The sequence below is a fragment of the Aspergillus affinis genome, assembly GCF_023601865.1.
Source record: "Aspergillus affinis strain CMG 70 chromosome Unknown NODE_73_length_178438_cov_86_647956, whole genome shotgun sequence".
In the NCBI taxonomy this organism is placed as follows: domain Eukaryota; kingdom Fungi; phylum Ascomycota; class Eurotiomycetes; order Eurotiales; family Aspergillaceae; genus Aspergillus; species Aspergillus affinis.
This window is the reverse complement of record NW_026515854.1, coordinates 61,528-86,723: the sequence shown is the minus strand read 5'-3', so window position 1 is coordinate 86,723 and position 25,196 is coordinate 61,528. Positions and strand designations below refer to the sequence as shown.

Here is a 25,196-nt window from a genome sequence, read left to right as displayed (position 1 = left end):
CAGATACCCACACGGTGTTTGCTAGACCCAGCAGACCTCCGACTACGGGTGAATCATCCAGGATCCCGAGCTATTATTAATCTTCCCAGATGGAAGACAGTTTATTTGACTAGTGATGGGCTAAAAGTAGGTGGTCCTCCGGTTGTTACATCATTCAGAGACACTGACCAGGATTAGGGCTCCAGGCGTTCCCCTGGAAGAACATTGATGAGACAAGAATGATGACATGGGGAAGATATAATAGCTTTGTCACCCGCATCAGAGGGAACTCTCCATGATTATCCCCGGGGTTCCAGAAGAACCGGTTGGAAGGTGGAAGGCAGAAAGGGCAGGCATTTCTCAGCGGTGATTGCCCGTGCAAGCCCGTGCGGCGGACGACAGGCACCTGAAGCGCAGGTATTGCGTGCTTTCCTGGGGACATGAGCAAATTGAATTTTTCAGCAGCCTCCCCCAACAGGGTAGGCGGTCATGGGCAATGTCGTGATTGCCAGCGGCAGAATGTGCCGGGCAGGATGAAGGGTCTCTGGCAGTGAAGGACAGGCTCCGGTTGCCGGTGATGTCGTGATTGCCCCTGTCCTCTTATATGAGACTGGCGGTGGCTCTCTCGTCTTTCTCACATCATTCTCCTCTCAGATTTGCAATTTCTGGGCCAAACGTCGTCATTCAATCCAGTCCCGTGTTCTTACTTATAGACTGCTTGGCTCCCTCTAAACAACTCTAAACAATCATTGTCCCACTTCGTTTACCCTTTGCCTTCCCATTAGCATCGGTCTAAGCAAAGATGCCTGCTAAGATGCCTGTCAACTACCCCTCCGAGTCGGAAGTCGACTCCAGAACCGAGTCTGGCTATGTGAGCGGCGGCTCGAGTGATGACTACACCCCGGAGATCATCTTCACCAGGACTCACTTGCAGTTCCTCAACCGTCAGCTGCAGTTTCTTGAACCTCAAGGTCAGCTACGGATGCCTGCCCCTCTAGTAGTCCACTCGGCCCATGCTGACTGATCCTCATGTAGATGTCTTGAGATGGTGTATCACTTCGCTGCCTCATCTCTTCCAGACTACTGCTTTTGGCCTGACCGGTCTTGTCACTCTTGACATGCTGTCTAAGTTGGATGTGCCCCGTCCCCAGATGGTCGACCTTGTCTTCCTCGACACCCTTCACCACTTCAAGGAGACCCTGGCTCTGGTCGACCAGGTCCGTAAGAGATACCCTCTCAACAATGTTCATGTCTACAAGCCTGCTGGCGTCGAGACCGAGGAGGAGTTCGCCAAGAAGTTCGGTGCCCGTCTTTGGGAAACCGATGACCAATTCTACGACTGGGTTGCCAAGGTCGAGCCTGCTCAGCGTGCCTACCGCGAGCTGAACGTTCATGCCGTCCTCACTGGACGCCGCCGCAGCCAGGGTGGTAAGCGTGGCGATCTGGACATCATCGAGGTCGACGAGGCTGGCCTAATCAAGGTCAACCCTCTTGCCAACTGGTCCTTCGATCAGGTCAAGAAGTATGTCAAGGAGAATGACGTGCCCTACAACGAACTCCTTGACCGCGGCTACAAGAGCATCGGTGACTACCACTCTACCCAGCCTGTCAAGGACAACGAAGACGAGCGTTCCGGTCGCTGGAAGGGTCAGGAGAAGACCGAGTGTGGAATTCACAACCCTCGATCCAAGTACGCCCAGTTCCTCATGGACCTGGAGCGCCAGCGCCAGGAGGAGACTCTCGCTCAGGCTCTGCAGACCTCCCTCGCCACTGCTCAATAAGCGTTTCGCGTCCACTGGCTTTTTAACTTGCATTTACACTGGCGTTCTTTGAACGGGGACTACCACATCTAGCGGGATTTCACATGGCGTTGCCTCTATTTCAGACGGATTCGGAATCTGGAAAATCATGTCGTTATGAATAATTTGCGTCTGCTTTTTTTTTTATGGTTGAGGAAAATCCGGAGGGCCCAAGCCACCTGTCAACCCCAATCCCAAGGGGAAGCCTGTACATAGTGGGTTGACGGGACATGCTCAGAATATGACCCGATGGTCCGGCTACGATAATGACTAGTATGATAAACAAAAGAAAACTAGAGCCTTTTTCTCAAAACTCACCTTTTCCCCTGCGTAGTTTATTTATTTGCATCCTTTTTCACTTTTTTTGTTTGCTTTTTCAGACTTTCTGTTACTGTTGTGACCTCCTGAAACCAGGGAACTTCCCGATGCGGAGGAATGTTCCGGAGGAACGTTCTGGTTAGTTAGTATAGGATCGAGGGACCCTCCGGTAGGCATTCCTGCCTGAGGCGAAGCCTCGAGCAGTATATAAAGGCTCTAGATCCTCCCTCCTAGATAGCCTTTCTTCCCCATGGGAAAATTCTTTGACTACGAGTCAGAAACAAACTTGTCTTATACTTAGTTCCTTTGTAGACCGTCACAACTGTAAAGTGCGATGTCGGTTTGGTTGTGTGGGGCGTTTAGCCCTAGTCCGTAGAATTCACGATACCGTTTGTATATGGGATGATTGACAATCACCCCCATCATTATTAACTGAAAATTCACCAAGGGCGGGGGTTTGGACCCTGGCTTCTACTCAGGGTTCAGGGAACAAAGACATCTTCGAAGTGTGGACACGATGAGAAAAAAAGAGGGGAAACGCCCTGTAAGGCAGAAGAAAGATCATCCCAAACATGATCAACCGTTCTAAAAGAAAGCCGACATCGTTCTCCACCAACAAGCATCCTTCAGAATAGATTGCTCAAAGAGATCATTAGTGGTAGAAGATGTTACTACAGTTAATTAAAAAGCTGGAAACCTCACCCCACCATCCAGGAATTATGAAGTAATAGTCGCCTTCTACAACCAAAGAATGCAAGACTCCAATCCCCGGAGACATGGGACAAAGTCACAAGACAGAGGGCGAGTGGGGATGGGGACTAACTTTAATCGAATTTTCTCACGCGGTGAAATAAAGTCACGAGCAGGTCGATTTACAATTCTCTGACGGGATTGCGCCATCCAAGACTCTGCTTACACTAGACTTATTTGGGGAGCGGGTGATCTGGCAGGAGATCTAATCTTATCAATCTTATCTGGACGTCTGCTTATCGGCTCAAATTCCCCCCTTTGTAGGTATGGAAGTTGAAAGGTGACAGCTGTCTTTGCTAATTGTTCAAGAGGTGGATGTACGATGTGAGTTGTCTATTTTCTCCTTGTCTTGGCTGTCAATTTAAGTGTTTTGTCAATGTTGTATTGATCGGTATACTGCGAGTAGTACTATCACGATGCGGGCAGGGAGCCGTTTATTGTGAATATTACTTGCAGGGTCGGAGCATCGAGTCAGTGGTTTTCCGGAGTATTTGGGAATACTACTAAGTATGAGGTCCATTTCAGACTTTGTAAGTGACTACTCTGCTTCCCAAATCCATTCCACTAAAAATCCCCAATAGTGTACACGTATCTCATCCCCGGTCCCAAATGGCCACCGTTGCTTTTTCACACCCGACCGCCACCCCCTCTCTCTCATGCAACGATCTCCATCTGGCAATTCGCAAATACAGAAAAAGAATAAAGAGTTTGAAGCCGTTCTTTACTGATCCTAGTAAAGCAGCAAAATCCGGGGCAAGCCAAGCACGCAACATACGTAGCCGATGACGCGTTAGCTGTCAAGCTAATTAACCTGCGTCTCAGGGGCAGGTTCGCATCTGTCTGAGCTTCTGATACCGATCTCTTGTCAAGCTTTCCGCTCGTTTCAAGTGTCGGCGTTCGTTACCCCATCGGGTGGCCTAATACAAAGAAGGCAGGATTTACTGGATACGTGTTGATGGAGGGTGACTATCCTTGCTACAGTCGGTATGGAGGACGGAAGACAGAGGAATGGATGGGTGTGACTTGGCATGTTCCATCATTGATACATACTCAGACGATCCTGTTGCAGAGTGATGTACCTGAGATGATACTCATAGTCACTGCCATTAATTATGGTTAAGGGTTACCGCGGCGATATGAGGAGACCGATAACCTAAGTCCGACCACCGGCCCGTCACCTGATCTGCGCTAACCCTCATTTGGAACCGGGGATGCGCAATCACGCAAGCCATGCGGAGGATGTCGTGATGCGATCCACGTGATGACGCCGGCTGCCGAAGACGCAGCGACTAAACCACAATCGGATTGAATCCTCCAGAAGTATACAGAGATCAGGGTGAGCATTATTGTAGAGAATAGCTTCCCCTTCAGCATCTGTGCGCAGACAACGTCATCCCTCGTCGCAGGTGCTGGCAATCATGTAAAAGAAACGTCCGATCGAATTTCCCGACTCGCCCCCTGAAAATCATGTCTCGTCTGGGCGTTCGATGATCTATAGCATCAGGTCGCTACGGCGCGGCGACCAGGCCGATCACGCCGGGCCCAACGGGGAAGTAAGTAGCTAGAGAGACGAACTCACCAATGGACCGAAAAGAAAAAGAAAAGAAATGTAGAAGAAACAGGACGAGCACGATCCGATAATGACAGAAGGCCAGAACCAGAAGGGCCGCGGAATTAGCAGTCGAAGCCAAGACCGGATGGACCAGGAAAGATCATCGGAACTCCACCGACTGACGACTCAACGAGTTGTGTTCTTGCGACACTTGGGACTGGAATCGCATGGTGAGATTTTACATTGGATCGCAGAGTGGGATGCGATATTTTTTTAATTTTTAATTTTCGTCTTTCTGGCTCATTCTTGTAATCCGTAATCCAGTCGAGGTCTCCATAAATAATAACTGGACTCTGCCTACTTTTCCCTCCCCTCAGCCACTTTTTTTCCCCTCCCCCTCCTTCACCTTCTTATTTCTTCTCTTGTGTCCCTCCTTCCTCCCTCTTTCTCTCCCTTACAACCTCTTTCCACCCATTTTCTTTCCCTCTACCCCCATCCCCTCCCCAATCCTCCAAAATGGCCAACTCTCCTCACGGTGGTATCCTGAAGGATCTCGTCGCCCGCGATGCTCCCCGCCACGACCAATTGTCCGCGGAGGCGGAGAAGCTGCCCGCCATCGTGCTCTCTGAGCGCCAGCTGTGCGATCTTGAACTGATCATGAACGGTGGCTTCAGTCCTCTGGAGGGTAGGTTCAATTAGCCAATTACTTTCCCCGATGGTGCCTTTCTTGGTACTATGACAACAGCGCTTGGCTCCTGCCGGTGATTGGGAACCGCAGAAGGCTAACTCGTATATCTTCGCCCAGGCTTCATGAACCAGAAGGATTTCGATGGGTATGCCTCCCTCTACTCTCATTTCCCCTCAACCCAAGACATTGGCAGGGAACATGTCTATGGGCAATAGAAACCCATACCCTCTCTCGCAATCGTTCTGCGATCGACCAGACGGCTGACCCCACCTCCCCTCGTTTAGTGTCTGCGAGAACTGCCGACTTGCCGATGGCAACCTTTTCTCTATGCCCATCACCCTCGATGCCTCTCAGGAGACCATTGATGCTGGCAAGCTCCAGGCCGGCTCTCGCGTTACCCTGCGGGATTTCCGTGATGACCGTAACCTGGCCATCCTGACTATCGATGATATTTACCGTGCCGACAAGTAAGTCGACTTTTTATTTACTCCCTGCGAAACTCTTAACATGGATTCCTTAACCGTGCTGGTCGTGGTGTTTGGCTTGACTCGTTTGGTCTCGTACAATCCCGTGGTCTTAGCGGGGCCAGGCCGGTGGCCATTGCGCCGTCGAGCCCGGCGCCGTTTCGGGATTCGTGTATAGTGGGGCTGCATGACGCGGTATGGCTGACATTCTGTTACCACCAATCTAGGGCAAAGGAAGCCAAGCTGGTCTTTGGCGGCGATGCGGACCACCCCGCTATCAAGTACCTGAACACCAAGGTGCACGACTTTTACATCGGTGGAAAGGTTGAGGCTATCAACAAGCTGAACCACTACGACTATGTCGCCCTCCGCTGTAGGTCTCCCCGCGGTTGCGCACAGCCTCTTGACATCTAATTAACGGATTTGCGAAAATAGACACCCCCGCGGAGCTGCGCATCCACTTCGACAAGCTCGGCTGGAACCGAGTTGTCGCTTTCCAGACCAGAAACCCCATGCACAGAGCTCACCGTGAGCTGACTGTCCGCGCCGCTCGTGCCCGCCAGGCCAATGTCCTGATTCACCCCGTTGTCGGTCTCACCAAGCCCGGTGACATCGACCACTTCACTCGTGTCCGCGCTTACCAGGCTCTCCTGCCCCGTTACCCCAACGGAATGGCCGTCCTGGGTCTGCTGCCCCTGGCCATGCGTATGGGTGGTCCCCGCGAGGCCCTCTGGCACGCTATCATCCGTAAGAACCACGGTGCTACCCACTTCATCGTTGGTCGTGACCACGCCGGTCCCGGTAAGAACTCCAAGGGTGAGGAGTTCTACGGCCCTTACGACGCTCAGCACGCCGTCGAGAAGTACAAGGACGAGCTGGGCATCGAGGTCGTCGAGTTCCAGCAGGTCACCTACCTGCCCGACACCGACGAGTACAAGCCCAAGGACGAGGTCGCCGCCGGCACCAAGACTCTGGACATCTCCGGTACCGAGCTCCGTAACCGTCTGCGCACCGGCGCTCACATCCCCGAGTGGTTCTCCTACCCCGAGGTTGTCAAGATCCTCCGTGAATCCAGCCCCCCTCGTGCCAGCCAGGGTTTCACCATCTTCCTCACTGGCTTGTTGAACTCGGGCAAGGATGCCATTGCTCGTGCTCTCCAGGTCACCCTGAACCAGCAGGGCGGTCGCTCCGTCTCCCTGCTGCTGGGTGACACCGTCCGCCACGAGCTCTCGTCCGAGCTTGGCTTCAGCCGTGAGGACCGTCACAAGAACATCCAGCGCATTGCGTTCGTTGCCGGTGAGCTTACCCGCGCCGGCGCTGCCGTCATCGCCGCTCCCATCGCTCCCTACGAGGAGTCTCGCAAGGCTGCTCGCGAGGCCGTGTCCCACCTGGGTGGTTCTTTCTTCCTGGTCCACGTGAACACTCCCATCGAGTACTGTGAGAAGACCGACAAACGTGGAATCTACGAGAAGGCCCGCCGTGGCGAGATCAAGGGTTTCACCGGTGTCGACGACCCTTACGAGGCCCCTGCCAACGCCGACCTCACCGTCGACGTTTCCAAGCAGAGCGTCCGCAGCATTGTGCACGAGATCATCCTCCTTCTCGAGACCGAGGGTTACTTCGACCGTCTGTAAGCGTGTTAAAATGGGTTAGGAAGCGTTTTTATTTTTATCTTTTATCTTTCCTTTGTTTAATGGATGGCGGGCTTGAAAAGAGTTCCACGAATCGGGTTATAGAATGTATGCTTTGAGTTGCAATATTTAGATTCCCCTTGAAAGAATTTCAGGAGCCCAGTGTGCTCTATTCCACCAAATTTGTCGTCCTCAGGCCCAACTCAGTTGATCGTACAAATTCCTATTAGTGCACGTGACCCGCAGTGCAAAATGCAAACCGGACAAACACCGCAAACACCCGCAGAACTTCCTCATCGCCAAACCGGCGGAATCTACAAGTTCCTCGCAACTCCGCCAGCACAGAAAGACGAAGCATCGCAGAATGCTGCCACCTCAAGCTGCACTCGGTCGGGTACCGGGGGCCGCCCTTTTATTACGGCCCCGAAGCCATTATGGCCTGCGCCAACCGTCTCGCCCCTTCACGCACAACTCCCGCCTCTCTCTCGTCTCCACGCCATACAGCCGTCCTCAGCTGCCTTTCCTCTCCCCCGTGACGGGCACTCGCCCTCAGCCGCCCCTTTCTATTCACCTTCGACAGCATTTTGCGCGGTTGATATCGACCGAGAGCCGGAACTACTACCGCCGACGGATTTCCCGGGGTTTTCGAATCGGTCTGTCGTTCTACGCGATCCTGGTCTTGTTCCAAGTCATGAAGCTCGGGGTGCACCAGGAACAACTCGAGCACCAATGGCCCACTCCGCCGGAGTGGTCGTGGAAAAGCCGCTGGTGTCTCCGTTCGGCCGAGGCGCAGCAGCACCCCGAGCAGATCGGTCAGCTGTTGGCCAGTTGGCCGATGGTTGCGGCATACGTGCGGGAGCTGATCGAGCGGTTGGAAAACCCCGAGATCGAAGGACAAGGCGTTGTCGAGCAGAGCGATGGCGGGTTCTTGGTTGAAGGCGTGGGGAAGACCGGCTTCGACATCACTGCCAAGAGTGAGCCGTGGAGGAGAGGGTATCATCAGGCCCTGATGGGCGCTGCCAGGGCGGCGGAGAATCTCGACGGCTGGATGACGGATCGCAAGCGGCGCATCTCCGCGCCGGCGGAGTACGTCGTCGGGCCATCGAACCCTCGTCCGAAGCCCATGCCCTTGGGCCAGAAGACCACGCTGCACGAGGAGGATTGTGAACCGGCCTCCGCCGGCCCCGAGACCTTCTACATGAAGATCCTGACGACGCGGGGTTTCGACACGAGGCAGAAGCTCGACGCCGCGCTCGCCTACGCCGAGTGGCTCAACTACAAGGGTCTCCAGGATACCGCCAGCGACATGTACAGCTGGGCCATGGACATTGCGACCTCCGCGTCCCCCATCGAGGCCTCGAAAATCGTGGACATGAAGACAGGCGTGCTCAAGAACGACGGCAAGCACCTACCCTCAGAGAACATCCTGCGCGTCTCCACGGCGCTCGCAGTCCATCACGCCCGTCAGAGAAACCTCCCCGTCGCCCTCTCCCTCTTCACCTCCGTCCTTCGCGCCCGTCGTGCCCTTCCTCCGCCCGGACCAGACTACGTCTTCCCCACCACCCCCTGTATCCCTAAATCCTCGGACCCGTTCCGCGCCCTGTTCAACGCCCTGAAAACCGTCCTCATCCCCGTCGAATACCCCGCGGCTCTCCCCTCCGGCGACGAACCCCCCGTCCGATCCCCCACCGCCCCCTGCGACGAAGCCGGCCTGATGACCTACATCGGCGAGATCCTCTTCGCGTCCTCCTCCCCTGAGACCGGCCTCGCCTGGACCCGCGACGCCGCCGACATGGCCGAGTCCACGATTCTCGACCTCGGCGGTCCGCAATCCCTCGATGCCCAGCGCTGTACCGAGTGTCTGCGCGTCGGCCTCGATAACTGGAAAACGATGGTATCGCATCTCCTAGCGCAGGCGAAGAAGGACGAAACCGACAGTCTCCAGAACGCCGAAAAGGCGTGGTTCGGTGGCCAGAAACGCGCTCAGGCCAAGTCCCTCGAGCGAAAGCGCTGGGACGCAGAGAAGCTGATCCTCGATGATCGCATTAATCAACTCTGGCCGGCCCTTGACGGGGAACCTGGACTGGGCTCCATGGCGCCGAATGCTTCGTTGTTTGCGTGATATCTCTCTTCATCAAAGGGTGAGAGATTCATGGTTATTATTCATCATTTCTTTCCTACTATACATCGCTTACATACATACCATGGTGTTCGTTTGCTATTTTCTGCTTTCATTTTGTTTTTGGATCGGGGTGTTAGCGGAAAATCTCATTTCTCATTTCTGTTCCTACTTTACTGTCTATCTATCGACCCTACCTTCTCCAATGTATGTATTATAAATTTACCAAACCAATAACCCTCACGGCCGTAAAAAGAGAGGGAAAATGAAAAGATATTGCAATCGATTCGGATGTTTCGTGCACAGAGAATATTCTTGATACATTGATAACAAATCCAATTTACCTCAACTTCGAGCACGTTGAATTAACCTCGGAATGAACCCGGAACATAGATGAATATAGTAATGCTTTTTATAGAATCGAACTAACGAGCTAAATAAATAACTCGAAGAAATATGACGCTGGCGTACACATAGAAACATACTAACCATATAATCCGATCCAATCCAATCCAACTCAAATAAACTTATAAAACCAAACGCAAGTAGATAAGAAATGCGATGCAAATGCGAATGCCATGCAATGGGTGCAATACAGTGCAATGCAAAAAAGCGAAACAGGTTACTGGAAATCGATCAGTACAGCTCAAACCGCCAATCACTGTCAGTCAGTTGGTAATTTACTTGCACAAAAAAAAGTAAGAAATGAGAACGCAATTTTCAACCAGAGCCGGGGGATATATAAGATTGAATGAAAAAAAACGCAAAAATAATATAAGGAATTTCTTCCTGTAGAATAATTAGAATAGAACAAAATAGGCCCCACGGGGACAAATAAAGTCCGGCAATCCATCACTGCATTACCGCAAATCACTACCAATTGTGATTAATTACCCCCAACGACATCTCCATTCGGCAAGGTGATCTTGTATTTCTCAAAGTCCAAAGAGAAAGTGCCCTTGACGCCGGAATCAGTGAGGTCAATACTGAAGTCCTTGCGGTCGGAGTCTGGGTACGACTTGGATAAGTATGTTTGGATCTTCTCTTCCGAGTAGGTAGCGGCTCGGAAGGCCCCGGTTTTCTCAAAGATGTAAAGCACAGCGGTGCGGGAGAAGTCGACGACTTTTGTGGAGACCGTGGTCGAGGTGGGTGATGCCGTTGCGGTCGATGTAGCAGATGACGTGGTGGTCGTGTGCGATGCCGGCTCGGTTTGGGTTGCCGTGGGAAGACCAGTGAAGGTCAGTGGTTGCATGGTTCCCGTCGGCACGGAGGTATCGAAGACAATGCCGTTCACAGTGCCGGCCGGGGCTCGAGCAGCGAGCGTCCGTGTACGCACGTTCAGAGTGGTTGGGGTTGGTGGCTTGGAGTCGGAGGACGATGCTTGGTCTGGGATGGACGGTTGTTCGGAATCAGGTGCGACTAGGAGGGTGCGACGGTCCTTGCTAGATCCCGTGCTCACGCCCTTGAAGGCAACGAGCGAGTTTTCGGTGGTGCAGGAGACATTGTTCTGGCTAAACAGGGCCATAATTGTGACCGAATCCAGAGGCACACCAAAATCACTCTGTGCGTTGTCAAACAAGCGTGGAAGGTTGCTGCCCATGGTGGCATTCTTGGACGAAGAGCCTGAGCCGATTTGAGTGGTGGTGCAGCTGGAGTCGCCGGCAATCGTGCATTGCGAGCCAGTATATCCGTTCGAGCAAACGCAGGAGCAGACATCTCCACTAGAAACACTAACACCCCCGTTGGCGCATGGCGAGTTACTCTCACAACTTGAACCGCTGTTCTTGTTGGCGACAAGGAAGACGGGGACGAGCACCGCCACGAGGATGATAACGATGACCAAGGCACAGATTAGAATGAACAGCCAAAGAGGCATTCCACAACAACGACGAGGGCGCTTTTCAACTTTCTCGTTACCTTCCGCCTCCGACACAGTTTCATTAGACTTGATGTGGTGCAGAGTAGACCTTCGGAAAAAGACAGGCCACGGTGACCCGCGCCCTCCTTCTGGTGTGGCGGCGGGTGGAGGGAATGATGCGAGGAGATCCTTGATTGATCCGGATCTGCGATATTGATTTCCTTTGGTCACAGGTCAGCATTCAGTCCCGTCGCTATGTCCTTCCTGATAGGTGCGGTTACTTACCGGCAAATCTGGGACCTCCACCAGGGTTAAGTAGATCATTCCTACTGGCCGTCCGCCCGTGTTCCAAATTCGAGGCCAATTTCGTCGCACGTCGAATCAAGTCGGGCAGACTTGTCAGACTGCCTCGCTTCTCTGCATCGCGAACAGCCGACATGTCCAACCGAGGGGGTCTCCGAGCGCCCGGCCTTTTATCGCTCATTGTTGGAGCGGCCTTCGGAAGAGCGCCTATCTCTTTTTCAAATGCTCCCATATGAGGGTTTGCGCGGTTTGGTACAGGGTGTGGGTGGCCAAGGTCCAATACAATCGGTGCTTTTTCCAGATTGAAATGGGACGAACTCGTGGATGTCGAAGAGAATGAATCTCGGTCAGTTGCGCCGATAGCAATCTCTTTGAGAGCGGCTTCTTGTGGAACGGGTTTTGGCATGGGTTCTTGTGGTGGCGGCAATGGCGAATCTGCGTTAGATCGTGAGATGGTGCGCAGAGCTGGCACTCCTCTCTTGCCTAGGCTTGCTTGTCGGACAAGAGTAACGTTCCGCTCTTCGCCCGTGGATTTGGGACTGTGTTCCTCATCAGATTCGCCATTGAGGTAGGTTTCTAGGATATCGGACTCGGCACGAGCAGAGCCCCAGCTTGAAGGGATAACTCTGCTCGATGCGAAAGATCCTTCATGAATGGTGGGGCTGTCAGATCCTTCCTCAGGTATAGGTGAAACGGAGGATTGACGGTTGATACCAGGATGCAGCTGTGCTAATGGAGGCGGGGCAAGGTTTGACGGCTGTTTATGAAACTGTCTTTGGCTTTCCGCGGTTAGAGGCTGGCCAGGAAAGGGAAAGTCTGGGATGGAAGGGATTGAGCCAATCGAAGAGGCCGCAGATTGTCTGAAAAGATCATCTGTTGCCACGGACATTCGAGGGGTCGAGGCTTCGGGGCTGGTAGGGCTGGGGGGGACAGGTTCTCTGATGACAGGACGGGGCGGCGGTGGCGGGTGTCCTAGAGGTTGAGAGAACGAGGGAACTGCTGGGCGTTGAAAATGCAGTGGGCTAGGCGTAGCATCCGAAACACTTCTCTCCGAATAGACTGACGGGGATGGCAGGTCAGGGCGCGGTGGTCGCTGAGGCGGAGGACCTTTGGGGACGAACAGTCTGGCGTTAGGGTCAACCATAGGGCCCTGAAAATTATCATTCGGCAAAGGCCATTGGGTCATATGAGCCTGGTTCGCCCTGATAGGACGCGGTGGCGGCGGCGGTCGAACGTTCGCTGGGGGGCCTCGAGCCTCTGGGCGTCTTCCAGCTTCAAGCATCTCCCTTGCCCGGCGAACTGAGCCCTTTCTTTCCATAGCCCCGTTGGGGTTGGGACCGGAAGGCTTCCCGGGATTCATTGGCGATTATGATGAGTTGTTAGCAATTACGGCGCGGTTTGGTGGAATGAAGTGTTTTGTAATTGCGCAAGCATAGAATAGAGCTTGCAACGAATGACTTGTATCAAAATTTCCTTCAGCCTTGTCGATAGATGAACGATCCTTGGTTGGAAAATGTCCAGCTCGACAGAATAGTCGAGATTGAATTCAAAAGTGAACGAGAGCAATGAGAATGGCTTAAGATGATAGGTTTGCAGATCCTTAACAGTGGTGACCTGTAGCAAGATACAAACACTCGGAAAAGAACGGGACTTGAGAACCAGATGCTCAAGATTGAAAAGAAAGACGTTTATAGAACGTTGCGGTGGCACTCAATGCCTCTGCTGCGGCGCAAGTATGGTAATGAGTCAATGCTACAGTCCAGCAGCGCATGATAATGCCATGAGATGAAGAAGGCATACCGCAAAGGGGTGAATAATTTTTGTTGAAAGAAAAGAATGGAAGGAGAAGAAAAGATTTGGTTCACAACTTCATCGTATCGAACTCGTGCAAAATCTCAACTCCAACGAAATCACTGGCAGTCCATTCAGAATCCAGCCCCTGAGGATGACGGCGAAAGCATCGGTTAGCCCCATCTGATCCAATTTATGTGATATAATTCAAGACTTACGGATTCACCAAACGAACGGTTCCAGAAAAAAAAAATGAATCAAAAAGCAGAGCTTCTAGCCCCTGGTGAATTAAAGAGAGAAATGGCAGAGAAGCAAAGAAAGGAAAGAAAACCAGGCCAGAATCGCGAACAAACGGGGCGTTGTGTGATAGCACCACCTGGGTGGGTAATCAAAATAAGGGTTTTTTGCCAGGACTCCGAGAAGTTAGAGCCAAAACTTAAACATTGATATTATTATTCCGCTGCCTCATCTCCGTTGGATGGGCGCATAAGACTCGGATAAGGGCACAGCCTGTCCAGGACGGGCCCATTTCGGTCCCAGTTCGATCGAGTGGAGTTGGGACCGAGTCAAGTAAGCGTGGAAGCTGACACCGAGGGCCGTTTGATAGTGACTCGAAAGCCATATCAGGAAGAGCCAGCCTGTCTACATGTACATCAGCATGGCGAAGGGGAGAAACCTGGTCGATACTCGAGGCCCCCATTATTATTACGTCGTTGCGTTACACAAGAAGCTTCAGATGCGTTCATAAGCTGTTGGGCTGCGAGGCAGCCACCCTTTTTTTCTCTCCTGCTCTGCTGCGTGCGTTTTGCAAGCCGTTGGCGGACCTCCTGAATAACTGCGACAACCATCACAAAGACGCGATATAGGCGAAGGACACGGATTGGCTGAAAATTGAGATCCGGAGTAAACGAATCAGTCGGATAACTGGAGCATGCGCCCGGAACGAATAAGAGGGACGGATCTCGGGGGAGGATCCACCAGGTACCACCACACCAAGCGCATGGCGGTTGACGCTAGGTCTCAGTTTGAGAAGAGGGGACCACTTTAAAAGCGGCTAAGCGGCCCCGATATTTCAACATGAAACCATGCATCCCGTGTCCGTGATCCAATAAAGAGGGGGAAGCCGAGGCTGGGACCAGGATTGACCAGGATTGACCTGGGAAGATCAATTCGGACGTTAGCCAGTCACTGAACCGATCGACTGCATATCACCAACGCGAATCACATCCGAGTGAGAGAGTTTCTGTAGAGAGTAGAAAGTCAAAAACAACCAGCCTCGTCGAGGTGGGAGGCGGAAGAACAAGAAGACTGGACGACACCGTCGGCGGCTAGTGTCGCTTCCACCGTTCGGGGTGGGCTGGCTTCGGTTTAGTCCAACGGGGTTATTCGCCGATAGCGCGCTGGGACTATATCTGCCGATATTAAAGGCGAGGGTGCAGGGGCCCTAGTGAGACAAAATACCGTATGACTATGATTATGATGTGCTGATCGCATTTCCCAAAGGATGACGAGGATGAGGAGGACGATGGGGAAGACGGAAGACGGAAGAGGAAGAGGGAGGGAGAAGGAAGAAAGGAAGGAAAGAAGTCATCGCTGCCTGAGGATGCCTTCCTGCCACCTGACTTTTTGCCATCCTCCCTCACCCTTTTTGTTTCTTTCTTCTACATTATCGTCAAAAAAATTTTTTTGAATAAAACAAAACCATAATCAATCGAGCTCATCGTTCAAAAATAAGAATCATGAACAGCAAAAAAGAGACATTGTCTATCGGAGTGGGCCCCAGCCCAGTCTAGGCAAGCTCTTCTTCATAGCTAAAATCAATAGTTCCCCAACTAAAGATTACAACGGACAACCATGTGGCCGACTGGTCCTCAAAGTCAGCACTTACGTCTTCCTCCGCCTTTACTCCGTTGTTACCGTCATATTCCTTCTTCTCGCTAGTCCGTACCAAACTCCGGCAGAGATACGGACTACCGTCCAGGTACTCCGCAACCATGCGCTCGAGGCAGCGGGTGTAACCAATATATGCCCATGCATGTACTGCTATGATTCGCAGCTGCATAGTATTGGTATCACAGCATATTCCTAGAGCAGGATTTCTTCTCCGGACTGTCGTCCCAGAACGGAAGAATTATGGGGACTTCCCTAAATATAACTTGGTTCACGGGCCTTGGTCTCTTAGACTCTTCGGAGCTCGAAGCCACTTAATCTATATCCCCTGAAAACGGTTAGTATCCTCCCAGACCAATAAAACGGCTCCTCTTTCCCTCGTTGCTTCTTTCCTTTTCCCAATAATAATGACTCAGACACTGCACAAACGGCACGCTCGCATGCCCAAAGAATCATGAAGACGCCACGGGCGGGTATTCAAACGGGCACGAAATGAACGAGGACGGCCTTTGTAGGCCAGATAAGACATGGCTTGAGACTCGATAAGTATCAAAATCCTTGGGAGAACTCTGTGGAACACATGATTGTGCTCATTCACCCCTCCCTCGAGTTTCTGATACAACTTATTCAAGAGAACCTATAGTCCGTGACTGCGGATCCCTGACCCATATGCTCGATCGATTGACGGCTCCGTTCCTGCCACCTAGTGATGCTATATTTGTCCAAATGGATCATGCTCGATAAATAAAGTCCTTGGGTAATCCAAAGCGCCGACTTTTTACATTGCTTTTGAATTAATACTCGGTGGTGTCCGAGTCTCCGAGTATCAATAGATCCTGAACTAGCAGCATCTTTATATTAATACCCACATTCGGCTTTCTCCATCACGATTTTATATCACTATGCTCTGGTCTATTGTAGACTAGATATATTTATAGAACAGAGGACTGCCGTCAGTAAATTATGTCTATGGACAGAGAGAAACATTTCACTCTGTACAGAGTAGTAACCTGGCAGATCCGTGTCAAACATATCGGGTCTCTAATGTCACTTTCTTTTAGAGATAATGCCGGTCGACGCTGGTCTATGTTTATCGAGCACAAATGAACAAGGGAGTAAGGGCAGATCCTATCAAGAACCTAAAAATCTTGAATGAAAACCCCGCCGAATTAAGAAGCCAAACCCTAGCAAAACCCAATTCACTTGGGGTGCAATCTGTTGATATATCAAGTACTACAAGGACTGAACCATCAGTCAGCCTTGCTTTTTGGTCTAGTTAGAAGTCCGAACGATTTTCAACATTAAATCCATACATTCTTTATATGGGAGCCAGATTTGACTTTTTTAACGCGCTTTTTATTGACTGCATAGCCATAATCATGTCCATGAGCGTTGAGGATTTCAATGACTTCATCATATGAATCGAATTGTTGAGTTTGTAGTCCGGGGGGAAGAGGGATACGATCATGAAGTTGCTCATTCAATTCCTCTTCTTCGAATTGCTCATTCCACTGCTCGTTGGGAGGATCGTCGCTCTCGTAGCCTTGAAGATAGCCATTTAATGAAGCCATTATTACTGTATACAGCAACGTGCTGCAGTAATAATGACGGCGACGGCGATAGCAACATACAATATTCAGCATACGCACTTGGTGGCGAATATATAGCTTACCCTATGATAAGAACCCTATAATACAGCCAAAAAAGGAAATGCCTGAATAGGACTAGTACATCACGTGGGGGTGTCGGTCTAACACGACCCTTCATTTATTGCGAGTTTATGAAGTATAAGGGTAGATACCTTAAGTATATATATGGTGGACCGGTGGTTTTCTTTTTACCTTCTCTTGCTTCACAGCTCTCTTTCGTGATCTTCCTGTCCGTAAATATCATGGCCAACTTCGTAGGTTAGTTTTCTCAAGTCATACATATGTGGTTAAGTGTGTACCAAAGACAAGCCATTGATGGTTCGGAGTATTAAGACTGATACAGAGATGTAAAACAGTCTCCTAGTCCTCCTTCTCTTCAGAAGCATCATCTAAGGACTTAAATCAGGGTATAAAACAATAGACTGTATAATTGACACATCTACCTCAGTTCGTAGATTTGCACTGAACTCACGTTTTAGGCATCTGACTCGAGAGATACATAGAATCCATCGTCAATGGTAAGCATCCCAATGCTCGCAGTGTTGCTATCAGTTCCAGCTGTGCTACCTTTCACGGGGAATTTGGGCTTCCTTGCCAGTTGCCTTAATAGAGATGGTTTGCCGACCGAAGAACCAACCTCAAGACGCCCACAAACGGATGACATGCTAGAAACTCTGCAAAGTTGACCATCATACATTGCAGCAATGTAATCGAGCCCTTGTAGTTGCAGTCAGACCACGAATTACCAGTAGAAGGGGCAGCGAGCCATTCAACCATTATCACCGGCAGCATCACCTTCTCACTATACTTCGAACAAGCTCCCCTCCTAGGAGTTGTGACGTCGAATTGCGGAAATCCAAAATTACTGCCTGGTCGAGTCGCCGGGCTGTGTAACTCGGTGAATACCTATTATTTGGCCCAATGCACCCATTTTAGGCCCTGGAATGGCTCATCGGCTACGCTGGCGTCATTAATATCTTCCCAGTGAATAATAAGACTGCCCAAAGACTGTTAATTTAGTCTCACAATGTCATATTGGTCATTCTTTATCAGCTTTTCTGACGACCTTGGACACGTCAATCCTCTTGCGTTCAAAAAGTATTCTATTAGAGAGCATATCAGATTTTATCGAGACGTTCTTTATGTAGAACAAAAGAGAAGTTCTACGATATCTTAGTGAAGAGCAGTTACTCGAATTATTTCTTGCTTGTTCACTATATAGAAACTGGGAACTCGCTCCTGGTAGATGTTTATGGAGAAATCTGTCTATAGTACACTTTTTAGAGTATGCTAATGCTAAGAAGTACGGATGTAATGACTTCAATGTTAAGCATCTACTTATTCTATGTGGGCTTGTTTTAAACAAATATTTGGTTCAATACTTCTTTTTGACTTGAGGTTGTGGACGGTACGCCTAAGAGACGAAATGATCGAGGTAGTGATGATTATGAGAAACATGGTACGATGAGAAGGAACCCTTTTTCCTGTATGCCCATACACAATGGATGTCAAAGGTGTAGTGAGAATTGATACTCTGGTTTCATGGGTAAGTCTGTGCATAGCTAAGAATGAGGAATTTAAGACGGGCAAAATCGGCGTATTCATGAATCTGGCAAGTAGCATCCCCAATCGATCAACATTATACTTACCTGGTGAGGCCTATCTATTGAAGGTTCAAGATATGGAGGCTCGAGAATTTCTCTCTAAGATAATAGAGATATTCCATAGGGGAATAGATTGTGCTGACATGTGTCAAATCACTGGGATGTATCTCTACAGGGCCAGGAGATTCCTTAAATTCGAAGAAAACAAACCCTTTTAGCGAAGCTATTAAACTTACAAGATCCAACGTAGCTACTAATTCATAAACCATAATATTTCTATGGCCCTAGAAGCTCCATGGGCCTGTATCTCTGGGCCTAGTCAACTCAGGCTAGAGTCTCGTCAAGCTACCTTATTTAAGCACTCTCCGCGCAACAAGAGGACTGTTCCCCGCTTTGATAATCGAAAAGTTGTGCGCGTCCAGACAGGCTTTCCGAGAGTTCTCCACCGACTGGCCAGCTCGTGAAGTCATATCCTTTTCGTATTCCCTGACGCTGTCGCGGATAGAAGCCGTGGATGATTGACTATATGGACCAGAGTTAGATACATTACCCCTGTGTGAAGCACATATTTACTCCGAGGGAGGAACAAACCTGATCGATGCTAGATTAACTCTCCTCGTGAAATCAAGCACGTCGACAATGGCGTTGTTTGCGCCTTCTCCGCGAACTATACACGCGTCAATACCGACATCACAAATATAAGCAATTGATCTCAAACCCTTAGAGGATAGTAGAAAGAGAGACTAGACTCACACATGGTCATTGAGTGAGCGGAATCACCTAGCAACACCGCTCGCGGCTGCTCGTTTGTTCCCTGCTCTTGCATCCAGTCTTCGATTTTAATGGAGACTACGTCGGCATCGTCGGGCAGATCGTGGACCAGGGATCGGAATGGCTCGGCCCAGTCTCCTGTAAGGGACTTCATCAGGGCGATGCGCTCTTTGTCTCCGGCTGGGATATCGATTCCTCTGTCTTCAGACCAGGAGACGATGACCTGGCAGAGGTATCCGTCCGGGCTGTCATCGAAGTTGAAGGGACTGTCGAGGACTGGGATTTCAATTATATCAGAAGGAGTTCGCTTGTTTTCATATTGTGATAAATACATGTGATCACGATAGCGACTGGGTAGCTCACAGCTGAAATAGAGATATACGTTCGACTCCGAGTGCGTTCCTTGGAAGAAGTATGGATCTAGAGCTCGCACGGCGGCCGCTTGCTCGACCGAGTACCTAGTTGAGGCTCCAAGTAACTGAATGGGCAAGGGTGCATTTCGATAATTCGATGGGTACAGAGACTTGCGGACACGAGAGTGCGAGCCATCGCAGGCGACTACGATAGCGCCATGGTACGAGGTGCCGTCTCCGAAGCGAACGGTGACTGAATCGTCGTGATACTGGACATCCTCGAGGGTTTTAGACCACTAGGGAGACGTACCCCTGTTAGAAACGATAAGAGTAGCAAAGGCAAAGAATACTTACCTGGACGTCCACCCCCGTCGTCAGAAGCTGTCTGAACCGCGAGCGACTCACTCGGATGCGCTCCGCAGCAGGGACGCTGCACAGCGCCTCCCCCGTGGCCAGGTCAAAGAACTGATAGCGGCCCTTGTCGCCATTTTGGACGGCCTCCTTGTTCACAAAGCTCTCCGGGAGCTGGACCTTGACATCCTCGGGCAACAGCTCGTAGAGGGCAGGTAGTGCCCAGTGCATAGTTAGGCCCCAACCGCCGGCTCGAGCGCTGATCGACGCATCGCGCTCAAAGATCTGATAGGCAATCCCTGATCGACGAAGATACTGGGCGAGGATGAGACCGCTGATTCCCGCCCCGATAATTAGGATCGGCAGCGATTCAGGTCTCGGGGCCAAATTGGTGGCCTGGTTCTTTTCTTCTTTCATTGTCGTTGGTTTTCAGAATTCGGTGGAATGCGGGCACGATGGGGAGGTGCGATAGGTACGATGCGATGACTTGACAGACGGGCGGTCAAGGCGCATCAAGGGATCTGCCCCGGATATAATCGGATCGACTGTGAGCAAAAGAAATTGGAGGCCTCCTCCGACATGATACGAAGTGGCGGATACGAGCCTGCCTTTCCAACTACTCTTACTATGACTGCTCTGATCTATGGCTCAATTACAGCCATACCCGGCCGAAAATGACGGCGACAAGGCTAGCCACTCAATTTGAATACTCCGGCGCTACTGATGCAAATTAAGTATCCAGGGGGAAAGAAAATCCATCCGGAAGGCTTAATCCGTGGCGGCGACGAGGAAAGGCCTCAATCCTGGCAGCATCCTAGCATCCTAGGCACTCTCGGCATCGGGATGTCCAAACAAAGCTGACGGAATGGTCTGTAGACTCCAGTCGGCCACCATTGTCCAGGCGCCAGAGTTTAATCTATAGTGGGTCCGTCATGGTGGTGATAGTGAGGTTGCACTGACAGGGATTGCTTTCTAGCGTCAACGCAAGTATCCCCAATCAGACCATATTCCGTGACGGAGGATGGCTCGTCGCAGGATTGTCTCGGTGATCCTCTCGCGCGAAGGCTTGCCACCGAGCATTTAGTGGCGTGGACTCCCAAGTCACTTGAGACAGAAGAAAAAAGTGTGTATTATGAGATTATCCCTCTTCAAGGAGTGTTTCCTAGCCTGCCGGGCTAGCGGACTAGCAAGATTAAACTGTATATGACTAATTCTTTTCAAGGCGTCGTGCAGTCCAGACTTCAACGGCTCTCCTCTCGATCAATGGAGACGCGATACTCCACTGTCATTTTGATGGCGCCGTTGTTGCCGGTGGTCTCGGAATCGCTGCCGTTGTCTAGGATCAGTTCCTCACTGGGAGTCCGTTTCGGTTTTGAGGACGCGATCTGAGAGACGTTGGAGACGTTGGTACCGTGCAGCCGGTCATCCTTTGAGTAGGACTGCAGGACGTAGTGCGAGTCGGTGCGGTATTTTCCTTTGGAGGCGCTTCGGGACTGAAAATCGCTGACGAACCCTTTGAGTAGAGGGCCGAGGAAAGGTAAGCACGTAATAATATTCTTAAAGGTCCGTTAGTGACTTCATCTAAGCTTCTTTTCCTTCGGCCGTTCGGGAGGCATCCGCCAGGCCTTGATTGGCGGGGAATGGCACCCTGAGGGGCCGAAGGGTTTAGTGTTGATTTAGTGCGAGGATCGGGCTGAGACGGTGGAAATGAATTGGATCAGGATCATCACGTACGCCGACATTGAACTCGATCGTGCCCCAGAGCACGAGCATCGTGGAATTTCCGTCCCCGTAGGCGATCACGCTGATCTGGGTGAGTCGGAGAATTGAACAGACGGTGGTGAACAGCCCCAGAAGGAACAAACACAGCAGACCCGCCTTCTGCGCCGGCTTGACGTTTAGTTCCAGCAAGAGTGGAATGGGCAGGAAGATGATGACCACGTCGCAGAGTATCGTCCACGCCACGAGAGCGTAGTTGGTGGCTCCGAAGGGAAGACATGTTCCTTCGGTGGTCGGATCCCACGATTTTTGAACCTGTTTTTATATCAGCTTCAATTCAAGGAAAGAGAGACAGAAGAGAGAATTCCCGACCGGACGACAGTTAAAAATGAGAACCAGTGTCGCAGCAAAGTGTCCCAACGTGGAGATAATCAAAACAGCCCAGATCACGGCCCGGTATAGTTTCTTCGATGTGCCCGACAAGAGACGCAGATAGCTGAGGCATAGCGCCGCCTTGAATCCAGCTATGCCCATCTGATAGAACGGTCGACCGGCGAAATTCAACTAGATGATTGGATCAAGTCTCAGCGAGGAAAGCATATCAAGAGACCCGAACCTTCCCACCTTCATGTAGTATCCGAGATTGGCCTTGGGCCGAAGAACCAGCGGAAGCCCTAAACCATATCGACTTTCTAACATCAAATCGGTCAGGACGAGGAACGCGATCGGGGCGAAGTGGTAAGAAATGAGGTCTTACGAGCCACGCAGAGACAGTTATAGATGATACTGAATATCTGAACATGGCGGGAATGGCGATTAGACACGAACAAACGCAGATGGGACTGGAACTCACCATCGTGACAATCATCACGTAGTCATCGACGGCCATACGACGAGATCGAATCCGGATATAGAGACGAAGACACACGACGACCATCATGGCCCCGGTGAGAGAGAAACATACTCCCAATATCGTAGGATAATTCGACTGTGCGTTCACCTCCGGGGTGGCATTGTGAACCCAGCCCATCGTGAATAGCAAGAAGGATCGGCGTATAGACGCAGAACCAGCAGTGGGATCAAAATTCCGCAAGGGATATCAAGATCGTGAGAACCCTACGTATATCAAGGGCTTCGATGCGGTCTGCCTGCATCGTCCCAATCCCACGGAACCCTGGCCAATCCTTTGCTTTTTTTCTCTCCTTTTTCCTTTTCCTCTTTTTCGTATGCTTTATTTTTTAATTTTATTTATTGATTTATTTTTCCATCCAGCACTCTTTCCATCCTTCTTCTTCTCTTCTGCGTGGAATTAATCTAGATGAAGAAGGCAAGTGGTCAACGAGACACAGGGATCTGATCCTGTGTGACTTTGAACAAGGCCATTGGTAACACAACTCTCCACCCTGAACTCTGCGTGGATCAGGGTCGAAATTGACCCAGTCAAAGTGCTGATGGGCTAATGCACCAAGGCAATATCACCATTGCACGTTCATCGACTACTGCCACCTATCGGTGGCCTAGACCGGGGGGGCTTCGGCGAGAGTACCACACTTGGGAATCATTTCATATTAGCCTATCTTTCTGTTGCCTCTTGTCCGGCAATTCGAACTTTTCATCTCCTTTTTTTCTCTGCTTTGCTTTTGCCTTCTGGCTCTTGCCCCTCGTCCTACTTATTTCTTTTTCTTGGCCTGCCTATCCTTGGTGAGTCTACTAGCACTTCCTACATTCCTTATATACATACAGTTTGGCCCCTGGCTGGCATTTTCTCTTCCTGATACTACCAAACTATAGCTCCTCTTTGATTCTGACGGTTTCAAGTCAGCGAGGATATTCAACCATGTCGGAAGTCGATTCCAAGCAACCTGATGTCGGTGCCAAACCGGTAGCCCCGGCCAAGGTCGACCAGGCCTGGGAGTATCTGGCCAGCCATGCCGATAACCAAAATACCGATCATATTGATCTGGCAGCAACTCGGCGCAAGATTGATCTACGCATCATGCCGTTCATGTTCTGCTGTTATTTCTTGCAGTTCATCGACAAGGTCATGTACAACGTGAGTTCCCTTCGTACTACCACAGACGAGGGTGTTCCGGCTAAACCGGCTATCCCCATAGTATGCTGCCGTCATGGGCATGAAAATCGATCTGGGACTGAAGGGAAACAACTTCAGCGATGCTGCCAGTGCTTTCTTCATTGCCTATCTAGTGGCTGAGGTTCCCAATGGTGAACTCCTCCCCTGTCCACCACTGGACGTCCTACTAGCAACAGAACTAACGGCTCGACAGTATATTTGCTGCAAAAGGTTCCACCGGCCAAGTGGTTGGGAATCAACGTCGCTCTCTGGGGTGTCGCTGCGGCCGCCGCTGCCGGTGCCAAAGACTACCCGACTCTTCTCACGTCCCGAATCTTCCTCGGTATATTCGAGGCCACTGTCGGGCCCTCCCTGATGCTTCTGAGCAGCCAGTACTATACGAAGCAAGAACAAGCCCCTCGCTTTACCTTCTGGTACCTGGGTCTGGGTGTGGCTCAGATCATCGGAGGAATCATCTCTTTTGGCTTCCAGCATGTCCATAACTCGTTCGAGGGCTGGAGGATCATGTTCCTGGTAATGGGTCTGATCACCGTGATTGTGGGTGTTGCCACTTTCTTCTTCATCCCCGACACCCCGATGAAGGCGAAGTTCCTATCGGACGACGAGAAGATCTCCATCCTCAAGCATGTCAGTGTCAACCAAACTGGCATCCACAACACCAAGTTCAACTACAAGCACATCATCGAATCCGTTTTCGACGTGCAGGTCTGGCTGTTGACTTTGCAGGTTGTTTTGGTAAGCTTCATCCCGTTTATCAAGACCCGTACACCTGCTAACACATCTTCCTCCTAGCAATCCGTTTCCAGCGGCGTAGTAACCACCTACTCATCCACCTTGATCGCCTCCTTCGGCTTCTCCGGCCCCGTTTCTGCTCTGCTTAATACCCCCTCGGGCATCGTCAGCATATTCTTCACCCTGCTCGTAGGCATCGGCATCCGCAAGGCCGCCAACCGATGGGCCTGGATCTTCCTCTGCTGCATCCCGGGCATCATCGGCGGCGGCCTCCTGTCCTTCCTGCCGAAGACCAACCGCGCCGGCGTGTTGATCGGCATCTACCTCGTTAACTCCATCGTCGCGCCCTTGCCCGTCATCTACCACTGGACGGCGGCCAACTGCGCCGGATACACCAAGCGCGCCTTCACCAGCGCCCTGGTGGCCGGTTCCTTTTCCATCGGTAACATCATCGGCCCTCAGACCTTCCAGGCCCGTGACGCCCCGGATTACCGGCCGGCTAAGATCGCAGTGCTTGCTACTCAGGCGGCCGCGGGTGTTCTGTCCGTCGTGCTGTGGCAGTACTACGTCTGGGAGAATAAGCGCAGGGATCGTGCTCAGGCCGGGCAGCAGGGAGGGGAGACGGTCGGGGATGAGACGGCTTGGGTTGGTCTTACTGACAAGGAGAATAAGAGTTTCCGCTATGTGTATTGATAGGCATGTTGGTAGTAGTCTCCTACTAGTTAGTTATTGGTAACAATTTGCAAGATAGTTACTTAACTGTGATACTTTGGCCTCTGACAT

The 25,196-nt window shown here is 51.1% G+C and overlaps 6 protein-coding genes across 6 annotated transcripts; 3 read left to right on the top strand and 3 right to left on the bottom strand.

Moving 5' to 3' along the window:
- Positions 1-781: 781 nt before the first annotated feature.
- Positions 782-1,760, top strand: met16 (phosphoadenylyl-sulfate reductase (thioredoxin); the record flags this gene model as incomplete). Its single annotated transcript, XM_053102391.1, has 2 exons — positions 782-950; positions 1,015-1,760. The coding sequence occupies 2 exons, from the start codon at positions 782-784 to the stop codon at positions 1,758-1,760; spliced, it is 915 nt and encodes a 304-aa protein (XP_052954130.1).
- A 3,154-nt stretch (positions 1,761-4,914) lies between these two features.
- Positions 4,915-9,303, top strand: sC (sulfate adenylyltransferase; the record flags this gene model as incomplete). Its single annotated transcript, XM_053102390.1, has 6 exons — positions 4,915-5,083; positions 5,204-5,231; positions 5,371-5,553; positions 5,778-5,923; positions 5,986-7,180; positions 7,428-9,303. The coding sequence occupies 6 exons, from the start codon at positions 4,915-4,917 to the stop codon at positions 9,301-9,303; spliced, it is 3,597 nt and encodes a 1,198-aa protein (XP_052954129.1).
- Positions 9,304-10,186: 883 nt separating this feature from the next.
- KD926_009896 (uncharacterized protein) lies at positions 10,187-12,821 on the bottom strand (the record flags this gene model as incomplete). Its single annotated transcript, XM_053102389.1, has 2 exons — positions 10,187-11,379; positions 11,444-12,821. 2 exons carry the CDS (start codon positions 12,819-12,821, stop codon positions 10,187-10,189), a joined length of 2,571 nt encoding a protein of 856 aa, XP_052954128.1.
- Positions 12,822-18,745: 5,924 nt separating this feature from the next.
- Positions 18,746-20,287, bottom strand: KD926_009895 (FAD-dependent monooxygenase; the record flags this gene model as incomplete). Its single annotated transcript, XM_053102388.1, has 4 exons — positions 18,746-18,917; positions 18,987-19,062; positions 19,149-19,815; positions 19,874-20,287. The coding sequence occupies 4 exons, from the start codon at positions 20,285-20,287 to the stop codon at positions 18,746-18,748; spliced, it is 1,329 nt and encodes a 442-aa protein (XP_052954127.1).
- An 824-nt stretch (positions 20,288-21,111) lies between these two features.
- On the bottom strand, positions 21,112-22,619 carry KD926_009894 (uncharacterized protein; the record flags this gene model as incomplete). Its single annotated transcript, XM_053102387.1, has 4 exons — positions 21,112-21,426; positions 21,605-21,904; positions 21,962-22,153; positions 22,443-22,619. The coding sequence occupies 4 exons, from the start codon at positions 22,617-22,619 to the stop codon at positions 21,112-21,114; spliced, it is 984 nt and encodes a 327-aa protein (XP_052954126.1).
- An 807-nt stretch (positions 22,620-23,426) lies between these two features.
- Positions 23,427-25,106, top strand: KD926_009893 (putative MFS transporter; the record flags this gene model as incomplete). Its single annotated transcript, XM_053102386.1, has 4 exons — positions 23,427-23,642; positions 23,704-23,812; positions 23,875-24,416; positions 24,474-25,106. The coding sequence occupies 4 exons, from the start codon at positions 23,427-23,429 to the stop codon at positions 25,104-25,106; spliced, it is 1,500 nt and encodes a 499-aa protein (XP_052954125.1).
- Positions 25,107-25,196: the final 90 nt, after the last annotated feature.